The sequence below is a fragment of the Photinus pyralis genome, unplaced genomic scaffold (genome assembly GCF_008802855.1).
Source record: "Photinus pyralis isolate 1611_PpyrPB1 unplaced genomic scaffold, Ppyr1.3 Ppyr1.4_LG10, whole genome shotgun sequence".
NCBI lineage: Eukaryota > Metazoa > Arthropoda > Insecta > Coleoptera > Lampyridae > Photinus > Photinus pyralis.
In genome coordinates, this window is record NW_022170250.1 from 6,619,531 (window position 1) to 6,634,026 (window position 14,496).

The 14,496-nt window shown below is 43.5% G+C and overlaps 1 protein-coding gene across 1 annotated transcript; it reads right to left on the reverse strand.

Moving 5' to 3' along the window:
* Positions 1-468: 468 nt before the first annotated feature.
* LOC116160978 (fatty acid synthase-like) lies at positions 469-11,864 on the reverse strand. Its single transcript, XM_031474136.1, has 24 exons — positions 11,788-11,864; positions 11,567-11,740; positions 11,312-11,516; positions 9,488-9,691; positions 9,311-9,440; positions 8,613-9,265; positions 8,281-8,469; positions 7,717-8,235; positions 7,436-7,668; positions 5,258-5,448; positions 5,054-5,214; positions 4,754-5,008; positions 3,727-4,708; positions 3,550-3,680; positions 3,348-3,504; positions 3,136-3,301; positions 2,627-3,092; positions 2,427-2,582; positions 2,131-2,382; positions 1,929-2,082; positions 1,679-1,883; positions 1,178-1,632; positions 875-1,135; positions 469-828 (listed from the first exon to the last, which is right to left on the reverse strand). Exons 1-24 carry the CDS (start codon positions 11,855-11,857, stop codon positions 484-486), a joined length of 6,714 nt encoding a protein of 2,237 aa, XP_031329996.1. The 5' UTR covers positions 11,858-11,864; the 3' UTR covers positions 469-483.
* Between the last annotated feature and the right edge of the window lie 2,632 nt (positions 11,865-14,496).

Below are 14,496 nucleotides of genomic sequence, written 5' to 3' on the forward strand. Positions count from 1 at the left end.
GGGATTATAATTTATTTAACTCTAACAAAGCCGTTACACAGTTATATACGTATTTCCCCAGCCCTGCTATGCTGTTCTTCAGAAAAGAAAGACAGCTGGTAAAGAGAAAAGGTGAAGACGGTGAAAGTGATGGAGACGGTAGAGACACCAGATGCAGTAAAGACGCTCGAGAGTTTTCAAGTATTAGGGACAATGAGGATATTGAAAAAGTTGAAGAAGTTTCGTATATCCTGAAGAGTGCGATAATCTTGGATCTAAACTTTCCAAGGTCTGAAAACCTTTCATAGTATTCTTAATCCACAGAAAACCTGATCGCAACCTTTTCGTTTTTCAATGATTTTCCTGGAATACTGACTACCCCCCCCCCCCCCTAGCAACCAACGGAATGAATTTTGTTTAAAATGATAGTCGAGTTCTCATTGGTTGCTAGGTATACATTTTACCAGTATTTGAGGAAAAGAACAACAATTTAACTATTACTCTTTAATTGTTGATTATCTTATTGATATAGTCGGCAAGTTCGGGATTTTCCACGATCGTCATGTGGGTTCCTTCGACCGTATGAACCTGAACAGGTTTTTCGCACAACTTCTGCAGTCCGTAGTCCTCGTCGTAGTTGACGAAGGGCGATTCGTTCGGGTTGATTAGCGTCACCTCCGACTTCAGCTTTGGAAATTTCGCCTCGTAGTTGTACACGGATTTCGTTTTCTCGCAGATGGCGATGGCCACCCGCCTTTGGTACTCTTTCGAATGCGGAATTCCTTCTGGTATCGCTTCCAGTAGGTACTCGACGCGTTCTTCCAACGTTTGCAACTGGCGGACAGTTTCCTAAGAAAAATCGATGAAATGGTGTGTGGATTGAGGAAAAGTTTACCCTGTGCCCTATTGTTGCCTCCATGGGTACGTATGAGGTGATTAAGTTAAACAGTACGGCCGTCTCCAATGAGGCCTCCGGTTCGTGTTCCGACGGGTACTGCACCTTTATGAGTTTCTTTAGCATCTCCGGCGCGCCGTCGATTAAAACCACTTTTCCGATCAATCCACGGACTTCTAAAATGGAAGCGAGCTCTAACGCGACCACACAACCATACGAATATGCTACGAGGTTGAAGTGATTTTCGACGTGGGGTATTAGCTAAAATCCGATTAGAAAAGAAGAAATGATGGAAATAATTACTTTTGATAGTGATTTAGCGAAGGATTCCAAGCGGAAATCACCAGCGGCGTTTGTGTACTGGAGGCATTCTACATGGGCCTTCAGCTTGTTAGCCAAGGACTCCATGGTTTCGGCTACTCCTTCAATTCCCGGCAGAAAGATCGCCAATGGCGCATCATCTTCTTTTTTAGCTAAACTTTCCAGTTGTTTTAATGGTATTTTTGATTCCTCCTCCGTGCGGAAGTGGGCGATGAAGATGTTATTGCGTGGGGGTAGGCTTGAAGCTACGGGGTCGGATGCTTCTTTGGATAACCGCGCTTTTAGTTTGGCGAAAGTGAGGGTTCGGAGTTCCTTGGGGCTTAGGAAGACTTCACAGTCGCGTTCGAGGATCTGCTTTATTTCAACGGCGGCCATGGAGTCCATGCCTATTTCGGCTAAAGAGGCGTGCTCGCTGATCGTTTTCAAATCGGTTATTCCTGAACAAAGCAAGGTAGTTGAGGGTGCTAGTTCAAGTAAACGTACCCATGATGCCTTTGATCACGGTGATGACGCTTTCGGCGCCTTCCGCGACGTTCTTTTTTTCCGCCACTACCATACTTGCTACGATGGGCTCGTTTTGCAGGAGGAAGATTTCCAAGGTGCTCAGACAGGATGCCACACGCTGTTGCAATGTGCCACTGATAACAATCTCTTTGTGCTGCTCCTGCATTTCCGCAACCAGGCCGACCTAAAATAGTACGTGAAGAATTCTGGACGGTGACGAAAGGCGCACCTCTCCGATTGCCCCCCACTGTATTGCCAAACCTGGGTAGCCCTCCCGTTTCCGTTTCTCGCATATCCTTTCCATGATGGAGTTGGCCATGCCGTAAGTGGTCTGGCCTGTATTGCCCCTTCCGCACGAGACCGACGAGAAGACAACGAAGTGCCTAAGGGGCGGTTAGTACAGTGCGAAGTACCGGGTTGGGGTAGCTTACTGTAGGCGGGGGCAGAGCTGCCGACTTAGGATATCTAGGTGCTGCGTCGCACGGGCCTTCGGCGAGAGCGTGTTCACGAAGTTCTCCTCCTTCTGGTTCTCGAAGAGGTCGTCCTGAAGAACTACCGCCAAATTGAAGATCCCGGCTACAGGCGCAAGCTTCTCCGAGCTCTCTAACAGTCGCGCGCAACCTTCTTCGATGGTGACGTCCTCTGTGGACACCCTTATGGTAGCCTCGTACATTTTCCAAACTCTACGGGAAGATGTTTGTGAAGGGATAAACCTAATTGGGCTCACCTAATTCTGGACGCTGCGTAACCATTTCGGACACCATTTCGAGATACTAAAACTAACTTTCGGGCACCTCTTAGGATCAACCAATCAACCAGTTCTAGTCCAAACCCTCCCAAGCCTCCTAAAATGATGTACGTCATGGAAGGGTCGCAGGAGAATCTGGAATGGTCGGTCACTAGCGATCCTTTGAATAGAAACTATACCTTGGGAGAGCCTTGAATAGATCGAGCGATTGCTGGTTTTCATCGCGTACCTTGACGACAACTTTTCCTATGTGTTTACCTGCCGCCATGTAACGGTAGGCTTCTTCCACGTGGTCCATGTTGAAGGTGGTAATGTTCAAGGGTTTAACCGCCCCTTGTTTTAAGAACTGATCCAGGATTTGTTTTAGTTTGTGTTTTTGATTGTGGGCGTCTCTGAAGTACATGTCCAACATGCAACCGGCATAACTACTCCCCTTCCTTAGTACAGAAAGAGCAAATTTGTTGCTATTGACTAAGTCGTATTTGCCTATTTCGACGAAGTATCCTTTCGGTGCAAGGCACTGAAGAGTCGCTTTCAATTTTTCCTCGGCCAGGGAGTTTAGAACCAAGTCGACCCCTCGACCTTTCGTGTGTTTTAAAACCATCTGCACGAAGGAGGTATCACGAGAGTTGCCGATGTGGCTAGCTAGGGACCGAATAAGTTCGTGTGGATTAGTTTACTTGCTCACCTGGTATTTCTGGGAATGTTTCCATGATGAACTTCCTCTTTTCCTCGGTACCGACAGTCGTAAATATTTGGCACTTGCAAAACAAGGCTATGTGGATGGCGGCCTGCCCTACGCCTCCAGCACCGGAGTGAATCAGAAGACTTTGTCCCGGTTTGAGATGGGCGCTCTAAAACCGTGCTACTAAACGACGAAAGGGCTACGCCGACACTTACCACGAAGAAACTGCACAACACCGTCGAGTAGGTAATCGCAACACTGGCAGACTGCGTCAGAGTCCACTCGTCCGGTATCCTCCAGGTCATAATACCGTCGGGGACAACGGAACTGGCCATAGCCCCCAACCGTACAATTCCCATTACCCTCTCGCCCCTACAATTACCCGTTACATCAGGTTCACTCACTAAGAGAATTTACTTTGCATCAATCCCAGCGTACTCAACACCTTGCGCTGTGGCTAAAGCAAGCCGATCCTTTGTGTACGCCTCCGAAGGAACACGACCGGAAGCCAGCATAACATTCATGAAGTTGATGGAACTGGCGTATACCTAGACAAGTCGTTAAACCACCACCTGGTGGAACCTTTGTACAAACCTTGACCGTCCGTTCGGGTTCCTTAGCGTTGTCATGAGAGAGTAACCCTTCGACCCAACTGAGCGTCGACATGTTTCCAACGACGTTCTGGTTACAGAAGACGTGCTGCCTTTCAACCTCCCTCAAGCGCTCCAGCGGCAGATGGCGATAGCTACCCCAAGCGCCGTCCTTCAACACGTTAATCGCCAAGTCTTTGCTTAGCTGTTCGCTGAAGAGTGGATCGGAGAGGTTAAATTTAACGTCCTCGTCCTGAACGAACACGCATTTCAAGTTCATCCCCCCAGGTTCGCGCCTGAGACAATTGACAAATCCAAGTACGCCGCTTAAGGGCTCATTTTCAACAACAACCAACGTTTTGGTTTCATTTCGCATGGCACTCTGAAGTTTGGACAACCAGTCGTAAGTTGTACCATCAAACTTAGCCATGATCACGTGCTCTTTTGGGTAGCTCACAACCTTCCTCAGCAACACTAGCGTTTCCGTTTCAGTTTTTATTTGCGCCAGAAGCGCGAGGCCAGGGAAATTTGGAGAAAGATAATCTCCCTCCCTTGAGATAATAATGCCGTTCTCCTTGAGGACGCCTTCAGCCTCCTGGAGTAGTTCAAGGTTACCTGATGCCCCCTCGAGGATGACTATCGCGCACTGCTTTTCGGTGGACAACGCCTTGTTATGGACCTTCATGTTTGGAACACTCAAGCTTTCATCGCCCAAAATTGTAACTTCAGTCTTAACCAGCGGCTGATCATTCAAAGCCTCTTGCAGAATTGGAGATATCGCGTCAGTTTGCGCGACCTCCACGATCTTAACCTTCAGCGAGAGTGTGTTCTCAAGGAAGATCTGCACCAGGACGCGCACAGCAGATTGCATGGGCAGCTCGGTGTTAAACGGCACGAACTTGTGCGTCTCCAGGACCGGCTCGGCGGTCACCTTACGGCGCTGAATTGGCGTCGCGTAAAGGTTCCGCAACTCGACGCCCCCACAACTACTCCACTAATTAAAATCACAGCGAAGAGTTTGCCTAACTCACCTGATGGCATCCGCCTCGCGGTGATTGTACACAGGCAGTAGAGATGGGTTGTCCAACTGCTTAACGTACTCGAAGTGCTTCATGGCGTCAATCTTCAACTGGCCGATGAACGTGGGGACGTACAGACTTCGGGTATCTTCTCCGAGAAGTTTCGTCTGCAGCATGTTATCGATAAATGCGATCCAGTTACGGTCCCATTTGATCCAGCTGATCAATCCCGTTATATGGGCTGTTTCCTGCGCGCGAAACGCTCCCCTAGAAGAATTCAATACAAACCATCACCTTCGCCAAGTCACTTACGAGTAGTTGTAACCCCGCAGGCGTAGCTCTTTGTAAATATCTTTTGTTGCGAAGGAGATTCCCCTGTCATCTTCAGGTGACAAAGCGAGGTCAATGAATTCGTCCGTGTCTGAGAGAGTGCGTATGCTTCCGGAGACGATCACTTCGTCGATGTCTCCGATCTAAAGTGTACTATGTAGGGGGGTTGGTCCAGACACAATTTACCTCAAATCGGTTGGTTCCTCTGCCGATGGTGACCTTGAAACTCATTTCCGATAATTTGGTCATGTGGACGGCTTTATGGAATCGCACATTGTTGAAACGCACCCGAGAAACGTTCATTGGAACGTTCATAATTTTACAGTACGTCTCCCAGATCATGAAGAGGTATCCGATTGCGGGCATTATCGTCATACCTAAACACGTGCAACTTCAAACTTGGTTTTGGATCTAGAATTCCAATGAAGTAGAGGAAGGAGAGGAGCACCTGTCCATGTGAGACAATTTATTATTAATGTGGGATAACATGAGGAGATGCCCGTAAAGTAAATGATAGTAATTAAAAATATAGTTATTTACATATGAGTATGCTAAATCAACGAGTGAGATGTTTACTGCCGAAGCGTAGCTGATGCAGGAATTTCGAAACGAGTAACTTTAACTGATTTAACATACAAATGATGTAAAACATTTTAATTCATACTGCTCTATTTTTTATTTAAAATGCCATACAATTTTTGATTAGAATGTTGTACGCATTCAAATGAAAGCAAAAGTCGATCACTTCATTTGTTTGATCTGACAGTTGTTTGACACATCAATATACCTGGATATCAGTTAATTTTGCTAGGCAACATTTCCAGTCTGGTAAAAATTTTCAGTCTGGTAATAGTTATTTTGGATGCGGTATGAAAATAATTAGGACTAACAAGCCAATCTTTAAACTAATAAAACATCTTCTAAGCCGAAAAGTTCTCTAGTTCTACATTGTGGTTAAAGTATTCAATGTGCAAAACCATGATAAATGAAAAGGCGAAGCAAGTTGACAGCATTTCTAAAAAATCCATGGGATATCAGCCAAATAAATCTGAAGTTTTTTCCGGAGAAGATGTACACAAATTCATGAACGAGGCGCCTACAAAGGATTACCTTTTAGTAAATGTTAGATGACGCCTTAACTGTACAACTTTTTAATTTCGGTTTCATCAGGTAGTAGCAATTATGATAGGAATTCCTGGTAGCTGTCGACGGGAAGAATTGTATAATCGAAGCACACAAAAACACACTGTAGACGCGTATTTACAGTCATTAATGAGTGCGATGGAGTAAACTTTTTGAACTTCCATCATCACAGTCCCCAGCGACGGGGGGTGAGGCCACTACGAGGGCCACTATTAAAATTAGTAATAATTCTCATTGTATAATTAATAGTACTATTAATTCTTAAAAGCATTCGAATAGTGTAAATAGGTAGCTATCGTCTTAAATAAATTTGACGTTTGTTCTTGTCAGAAAATTATCAGTTGCTACGCAACACTTTCCGGCCTCGTGATGTAATAGGTCACTCTCCGGACTCAAATAAATGATGTAATGTACTGTATAGCGGACAGTATGAAATAAAATACAATTTATTTCATACTATCTAGTAATCGCCGCTTTCCCAGACCCATTTGAGTCTGGTAAATCGTATTTTACCAGACTGAAAACTTTTACCAGACTGGAAATGTTGCCTAGCAACTGACATCCATATAAACCACGGTGTAAGAAACCTATACATATATTAATGTGTCCAACTACTGTCAGATCAAACACATCAAGTGATCAACTTTTGCTCTCATTTGAATGCGTACAACATTCTAATGATAAATAATGATAAATTGTATGGCATTTTAATAGAAAAAAGAGCAGTATGAAATAAAATGTTTTACATTATTTGTATGTTAAATCTGCAATAATCATTTGTTGTATTCAATAGTGTGGTACTGAATCGAATGCTTTTTTGTAATCAATGTATGCAAGGTGTACGTTTCGTTTGTTATGTCTGAATTGTTCAAGTATTACAGTGTCTATAATGAGTTGCTCTTTACAGCCTCTGGAATACTTGGTACACCCTTTTTGTTCTTGTTATAAAATGTTGTTATCAGTAGTGTCCATAGTTTTTGTGCATCTCTATGTTCGTTATAGTTTGTATTTTGTTCTCGTGTGGTGTGATTGTTTAGTTTTGAAGAACGAGTTCCTTGTATGTATTGTGTAATCCGTTCCAACTTACGTCTGATGTCATCGATGCGATTTATCAGGCGTTTTTCCCTGTGACGGCAATGAGGAGGGTGCCAAGGATAGTCGGAAGCACTCCTTTCAGAAAGCGACCCAGGGGGGACCTGATAAAGAAGTTTCTTGACTTACCATCAATGACGTGACCTGGTAGGATAGACCAGTCAATCTCCTTATTAACCAAAGCAATAACTTGACTGCCCGCATGCAAGACCTTCTTGAAGACTGAGTGAAAATCTGCAAGCCAATCTATGTTGTAGTTCCACTTTATTAGCGGCGAGATCATGGGCGTTCTACAACTAACCGGCCACTTGACTGGCGGGTACAGAGTTTCCACATTGAGATTGTGGCCCAGCATGTAAATACTGCAAGAGATCTCTGTAGGAGAAGATCGCGCTATCGTCGCTACTCACCTTCCCACCACGTCCAGAAATGAGGTAACTGCATCCGAGCCTGAAATGTTCAAGGAGGTGAAACCGTTCAGCCGTATCTGTTGGGAACCCAGCACGACAAGCGCCAACCGGGGATAGTGTTTTCTTTCCAATACGCGCGCTTCCAAAGGTTTAGGATTTAGGAGACTGTGAATTATCCCTTCCGGATTGGGTATCACTTTTTGTAGCCGGCTCAACAGCACCGAGCTTTTGGTACTTAAGGCGTAATCGAGACGTAGGTCATCGCTCACCAGTCGAGAAATTTCGTACCCGACCGCGATTGCCTGCTCGAGATTGATCTTCTCGTTTGCGTAATTGGCGGACAACTCCCCGATGGACATCCCCGCCGTGTAGTCTAACGATAAATTCAACTTCTTGAGCAGCTCGGCGACGGCGAGCTGAATGGCTAAACTCGCAAGCACTAACTCTCGTCCGTCTTTACATTCGCAATTTTTTATTATCTTGATCACATCAACTTGGGGCGGTAGTAGTGAGGCGATTCTGTAAGGTGAGGTTGAGGTTGCGGTCTTGCGATTATCGACTTACCTCTGTACGGTCGCGGAAAACGTTGAAAATTTGAAGAGTCCACTGCCGATGTCCAGGAGCTCTAAGGTTGGCCTTGGAAAGAGCAGACATACGCGACTCTTACTATTGAATCTCGTCGAGCTCCGTTTCAGCTCGCCAGCCTTGGAGTGGATGATGTACCCACGGTATGGGTGCTCAAATTTGGTGCACCTACAACATTTGCAAATATTTGCATAGGCTAGGAGAATTCGTGTTGTAATAGCGTATTGCTTTTTTAAACCGCATATTTGAAGAGAAGTGAGGTCAAAGATCATACTACATTTTGGTGAGGTGAAATTGAAAAGGATACGTACTTGAATGCCTCTTGAAGTAACCTGCAATACTCAGCGTCCAGTTTACGTCCACCAATGTCATCAAAGATGGCATTGAGCGATTCCGGCACGCGACCACTTACGCACATCAGTCGCGGTAAGTCATCTTCGGGCAGTCCTCCATTGACCTTTCGTTGCTCGAACTTCTTAAGGATAACGTGCGCATTCGACCCGCCAAAGCCGAAGCAGTTAATCGCAACCACCCCCGAACCGTTTTTCGGCAACGGCGTTCTGTCCAGAGGGACCACCATTCTACCATCGACCAAAGCCTTTATGCTCTGCCGCGGTTTGTCGTAGTGAATGTTTGGCAAAATGCAGTCGTCCTCCATTCCGATCAGAACCTTGACAAGCGAGCACATTCCACTCGCTCCCTCCGGATGACCAAGATAGGACTTGATGGATCCGACAATTAGTGGTCTGACACGGTTGGTACAGAAGACTTGCTCCATCGCGGCCGTTTCTTCGGGATCGCCGACCCTGGTGCCGGTGGCGTGCGCTTCGACGAAGTCGATTACGGCGGGATCTAGTCGGCATTCCTCGTACGTCTCGTCTAAGAGGACCTTTTGCATTTCGCTCGACGGGAACGTGATCCCTTGCTCCTTGTAGCCGTCGCTGTTTGTTTTTGTGTGCAGCAACTGCAAGAGAGAACTAGACCCAAGCGGACGAAGGAAGGTTGTTACCTGTGCGTAAATTCGTCGAGCATCCTTAGCCTTCTGTAGGAAGACAACGGAAACGGTCTCAGAGCGCGCGTAACCCTTCGCGTCTTCATCAAACGGCTTGCACATCCCGTCAGCACTCAGAACACCTAGCCTGCAACAACGCGGTTACCAGATACTTTCACATCCTCCATCACGTACCGAGCAAACTGCAGGGATGTCATGGGGTTTAGACACAAACTGAGTCCGCCAACCAACGCGCTGTCGCATCGACCAGTCCGAATGGCTCGGTACGCGTGCTCCAAAGCGTAAAGTGAGCTGCTGCACGCCGTGTCAACAGTGTGCGAAGGCCCTCGCAGATTGAGGTAGTGACTCATTCGTTGCGCGGTCATCGATTGAGAAGCCCTAACGGAGAAGGATGCATTAGTATATCACATCAAGTACGGAGAGATTCAATTGCGATTTTTTGCATTATTCCTACTAACTTCGTCAAGGGCAACAACCCACACCGGACGTGCAAATGTTGAGCACGAGCACACCACACCACATTCTGCTACCCTGCAAGAAGTTTGGTAAACTGTCCACAATGGAACTTTGGCAAATTGCCAAGAAAAATTAGTTACGCTTCAAGTGTCTAAAGCGCTACATGCACATTCTTGCAGAAGTTGCAAACGGCAACACCGCAGCATGTTTCATATGTTATTTTTTCATCCAAGTTTCATATCGAAAGCAGAACCCAGACACAAGCTTGGTCTCTATCATGGACGCGTCCAAAACCAAGAGGCAGAAAGCCTTACCAGCAAGAATTGAGCGTCCATTGAACAATTGATTGCAATAACCCTCAAAATTACCTATCGGAGGATGGGGGTGTTTTGACGCCTCTGCCACTTCCAGTTCAGGGAAAAGCCTGAACGAAATAATTATTTATTTATTTATTCTCTCTCTCTGTACAGAGTGACCCATATAATGATTTTTTTGAGGTGCCCCTGCAGATGGTCTTAAGTTGTTCTCTACTACGCCGATATTTACCTTACGAATTAGGAAAACTACAGGAAAACCTAATTCGACCGGCATAATGCTCGAAATTAAATATAAAGCCTAACGCTTAACCGCTAAGCTAGATAGAAGGCTTATGGCTCCTTGGATCTACAACCCTAACGCTACAGTTCAAACACAAGTAAGAAAGTTAGATGTGCCCATAAGTAATACACGTTTTGACATTTGCATGCATGTTCCATTTTCAAGGTGCAACTTCTTTTAAGATTTCGTAAAGATCCGTCCACAAATACGGTATTTAGCTCAGCTGTGGCACGCATTTCAATTTTATTTTACAAGAAGCATTCCAGTGTATAGAATTTATAAGCACAATAAACGGCAAAAGTGTACAATTAATATTGGTACGTCAGCGGTGCATTATTGGATTATTCTGCTCACACTTAAATAATTTATTACCCCGAAAGCGTTAAGGTTCAAGGTGCAAAACATTGCGTTGCGCTATATTTGGAATGGCAAGTTTCGTTAAAAGACAGATTACTAGTCAAAGTTGTGCTAATATTATAAACAAACCGGCAAAACCAGTAAAAAGGTTAAAGACATTTAATTAGCGCTTTTGTCGGCTGCCACAACCCAAGTTGTAAGGGTCTTTTGGACATTTCCATACTGCGGAAGATTGGTAACCATTCCAGTAAATGAACTAAATTCGGTCTGGGACCTCACCTCAAATGCCTTTTATCTCTGATAATGGTTGAGTTTTTATCCCTTTCATTAACTTTAAAATTGCTGAAGTTTTGCAGATTTGAGGGATAAGGTCTTGAGACTTCTAAGCCTTGCATTCTTGCAGAATTGAAGTTGGGCTTGGTTTTAAGAAACAGAAAAGGTAAGGTAGCGGAGTCTGAGCGACAGGAGATCTATTGTTTTAGTAATGGCCTATGCTGAAATGAAATTTCTACAGGGCGTTTTCAAATCAAATCAATTCAAATGCATATGGAAAATAATATAAGCAACGTAATGGGAATGATCACATACCCTGTCAGTGAAAAGTTCGGACTGATGTTAGTCGCCATATGCACCGCCTCCTCGCTTTCCGAAAAGCAGCACCCTATGAAGACACCACAGTTCGCACCGTCCATCTCGTTCTTGTTGTAACCAGCATCAATAATCGCCTCGTACGCCTTCTCCAAGGCAATCTTGACCATGGGATCCATCTGATTGGCTTCGTGGTAATGCAAATCTGCAACACTCACGATGAGACCTACGCCCAGCCACAGGTCCATGCCATACCAAAGTGACCAGCATCCAGCTTGTCGAGATGATTAATTTTACCAATACGATGGGGTATCTCGGGGTTGGTCGGTAACCAGCGTCGATTATCACTGGTGATCATGTCAACTTTATTGTAGATGTTGCTCCTGTACTGGTAGATGTCGTCCGACTCGGGAAAACGTCCAGCCATTCCTTTGCATTAAACATCATCAGTCTGATCACCACCTCAACTCACTTACCAGTAATGACGACCTCCTCTCCTTGCAAGGGATGAGCGAGTGCGACTCCTTCGTTTTTTTCCATAACCATTTTAGTACAATTGATAAGCGGAACATAAATCGAGCGAATCGAGGCCGCCCTTTAAATACAAAACATACGCATTATGCAGGTGCCTCCCTCCGACGAGGACAAAGTTCTTTCCGAAATCTATGCGGTAGTAGGTCAAATATAATTTCGAAGATGCCAAGGATGTTTGTAACTAACAATGCTTGATTTTGGAATATTCAATGTCCATCAGAATTATTAACTCAGCTGGTTGATTATGCAAATTAAGTATATTCTATCGTAACAGTAATTTATTGAACAGGATATGTAAGAGGTAACTACATATATACAAAATTCTTCGAAACAATTAGAAACCACTGCTGCGCCACTGAGATGCTAGTTTCCCTTTATCGTCGTGTATAATACAAAACTCTATTTTATAGCAGAATAGCAATTCTTCATAATTTTTTTATTAATTGAATCATACGTTCCCACCATCCTCCCCACCATGGTGCAGTGGGAGGAATGAATTTCCACTGAATACGTTGAGTGGTGTACATAGAAGAAATATAATCCCAGACTAATGCACGAAATTCATTTTCACTTCCCAAAAAATTTGTTCCATTATCAGTATAAAAATAATGGTTGGACGCCCCCTGCGAGCAATAAACCTACGTAATGCTCGTAAAAAACCAGCTCAATATGAATCGCACGGTACACAGCGCAAGTGAAAACAACAAACCAACTTTTACTATTATCTTTTAAATAAAGTGGACCGCCTAGGTCGATTCCGATAATCTGAAACACTGAGGCTTCATCTACTCTATCTTTAGGCAGAGGGACCGCCTCAGTCGAAAAACTCTTAGCCTCGTACCTTTTGCACCTAACACATTTTTCACGAATCGCTTTGATAGATTTTCTACTTTTAAAAATCCAAAACCGTTCTCTAAGTTTGTTCATCATTATTTGAGTCCCGGCATGAGAATTAGTTTCATGACTTTCCCTAACCAATGAATCAACCAGTACATGTTTAGCAGGTAATAATATTGGATACTTAAAATCATACGAGTCATTTTTCCGAGAAATCTTTGTAAAAACTCGAATAGTGCCCTTATCATCAATAATCGTTCGTATTTTATTCTTTCCTTGGTTCAGAATACGTTCTCTCTGAATCAAATTAACTATTGCAATTTCAGCCTCATTGATTTCCTTAACTGTTAATGGGCCTGTAATCTTGCCACCACGTGAATTACATGCAAATCGTTTAATCCAAGATACTACTTTTAATATTTTGGAGTATTTTACCCCCCGCTTGCATAGTTCCTCTGACCAGTTACAAAGTATTTCACCAACAACTAGAGTTACCCGAGTTCTTTTTAGTTCTGTAACAACTTGTGACTCATCGACATTAGCTGATTCAAATGACCAGGTCGAATCTGCCAACCATTTAGGCCCCTCCCACCAACGTGACTCTAACAATTTTTCAGGAGTGCATCCACGTGAAGGCAAATCCGCTGCGTTTTTACTAGTTGGAATATAATTCCATTCGCTAATTGAACTATTTTTTAAAATTTCATTAACTCTGTTCTGCACAAATACTGACCAATCTTGTTTTCTTTTAATCCACGCTAACGCCGTGGTTGAATCGCTCCAATAATTACATTTTAAATTAGTGACTGGTAAAACAGCTTTTACTGATTTAACCAATCTAACACCAATCAAACAAGCCATCAACTCCAATCTAGGTATTGATGCCGGTTTGAGAGGATACACTCTTGCCTTCGCTTGCACAAATTGAACAACAAATTTATTTTCACTGACAGGATATCGTAAAAATACTACTGCAGCATAAGCTGATTTACTTGCATCACAAAACACGTGTAAAACCCAAGTATTATCTACATAATTATGAGATATCCACCTCGGTATCTCTATACAGGGTGTTTTTTTGGGAGCTTTAGTTAAAAGTTTCTGGGAAAGTAAAATAGGTAGGTTTTTGAAAATTTGTACTTAGGAGTTACTCTGAAGGCCGAATCGATGTAAAATATTTTCAAAATGGCCGCACTTCAGGAAACACCGGAAGTAGATAGTAACCTTGTTATTTTAAATGGCAACCCCTATTTTTTATTGCATTTTTGGATTCTACGTGAAATGTCACTTCTTTTGATACCCAGATGTCGATATCTACCATTTATGGTTTTTAAATTATTTTGACTTTAAGAAAAAAAAATGGCGGATGCAGATGGTACCTTGATAATTGATTACTTGAAAACGGTTGTAGTCATGGCAACCTATTTTTATCAGTGAATAGAGAATGAATAGGGCTTTCTTTTAGTGCACTTAAAACAAAGTTAAGTTGCATACAACCGCACCTATGGAGATCCAAATTTAAGAAACTTCAAAGTCTATAAACTCCGTTTTTTTAAATGGAATGACCATGTTCTTAATATTGCATGAGATAGAGAATCGAAATTGGCATATTTTGACTATACATGTTCCTATAGCTATCTTTAACAGTTTCTGATTTATTCCCATTCCATTGAATTGATCTCGGAATTGATGCCATTTTTTTCGCATTTTCTTTTTAGTAGTTGGCCATGATTTTATAACAATCGAATTTTAAACAAATCAAGGAAAGGAATGGATTCTTTAATACCATTGATTCTAGTTCTAGTCTAAATAAT

What these genes read in the sequence shown, in the direction of transcription:
- LOC116160978 (XM_031474136.1), bottom strand. Translation starts at nt 11,857, where the DNA reads ATGGTTATGGAAAAAAACGAAGGAGTCGCACTCGCTCATCCCTTGCAA. An exon ending in CTCGACGAATTTACGCACAG is followed by an intron (nt 9,266 to 9,310) that starts GTAACAACCTTC and finishes TCTCTCTTGCAG; the next exon opens with TTGCTGCACACAAAAACAAA. An exon ending in CAGCTCTGCCCCCGCCTACA is followed by an intron (nt 2,083 to 2,130) that starts GTAAGCTACCCC and finishes ACCGCCCCTTAG; the next exon opens with GCACTTCGTTGTCTTCTCGT.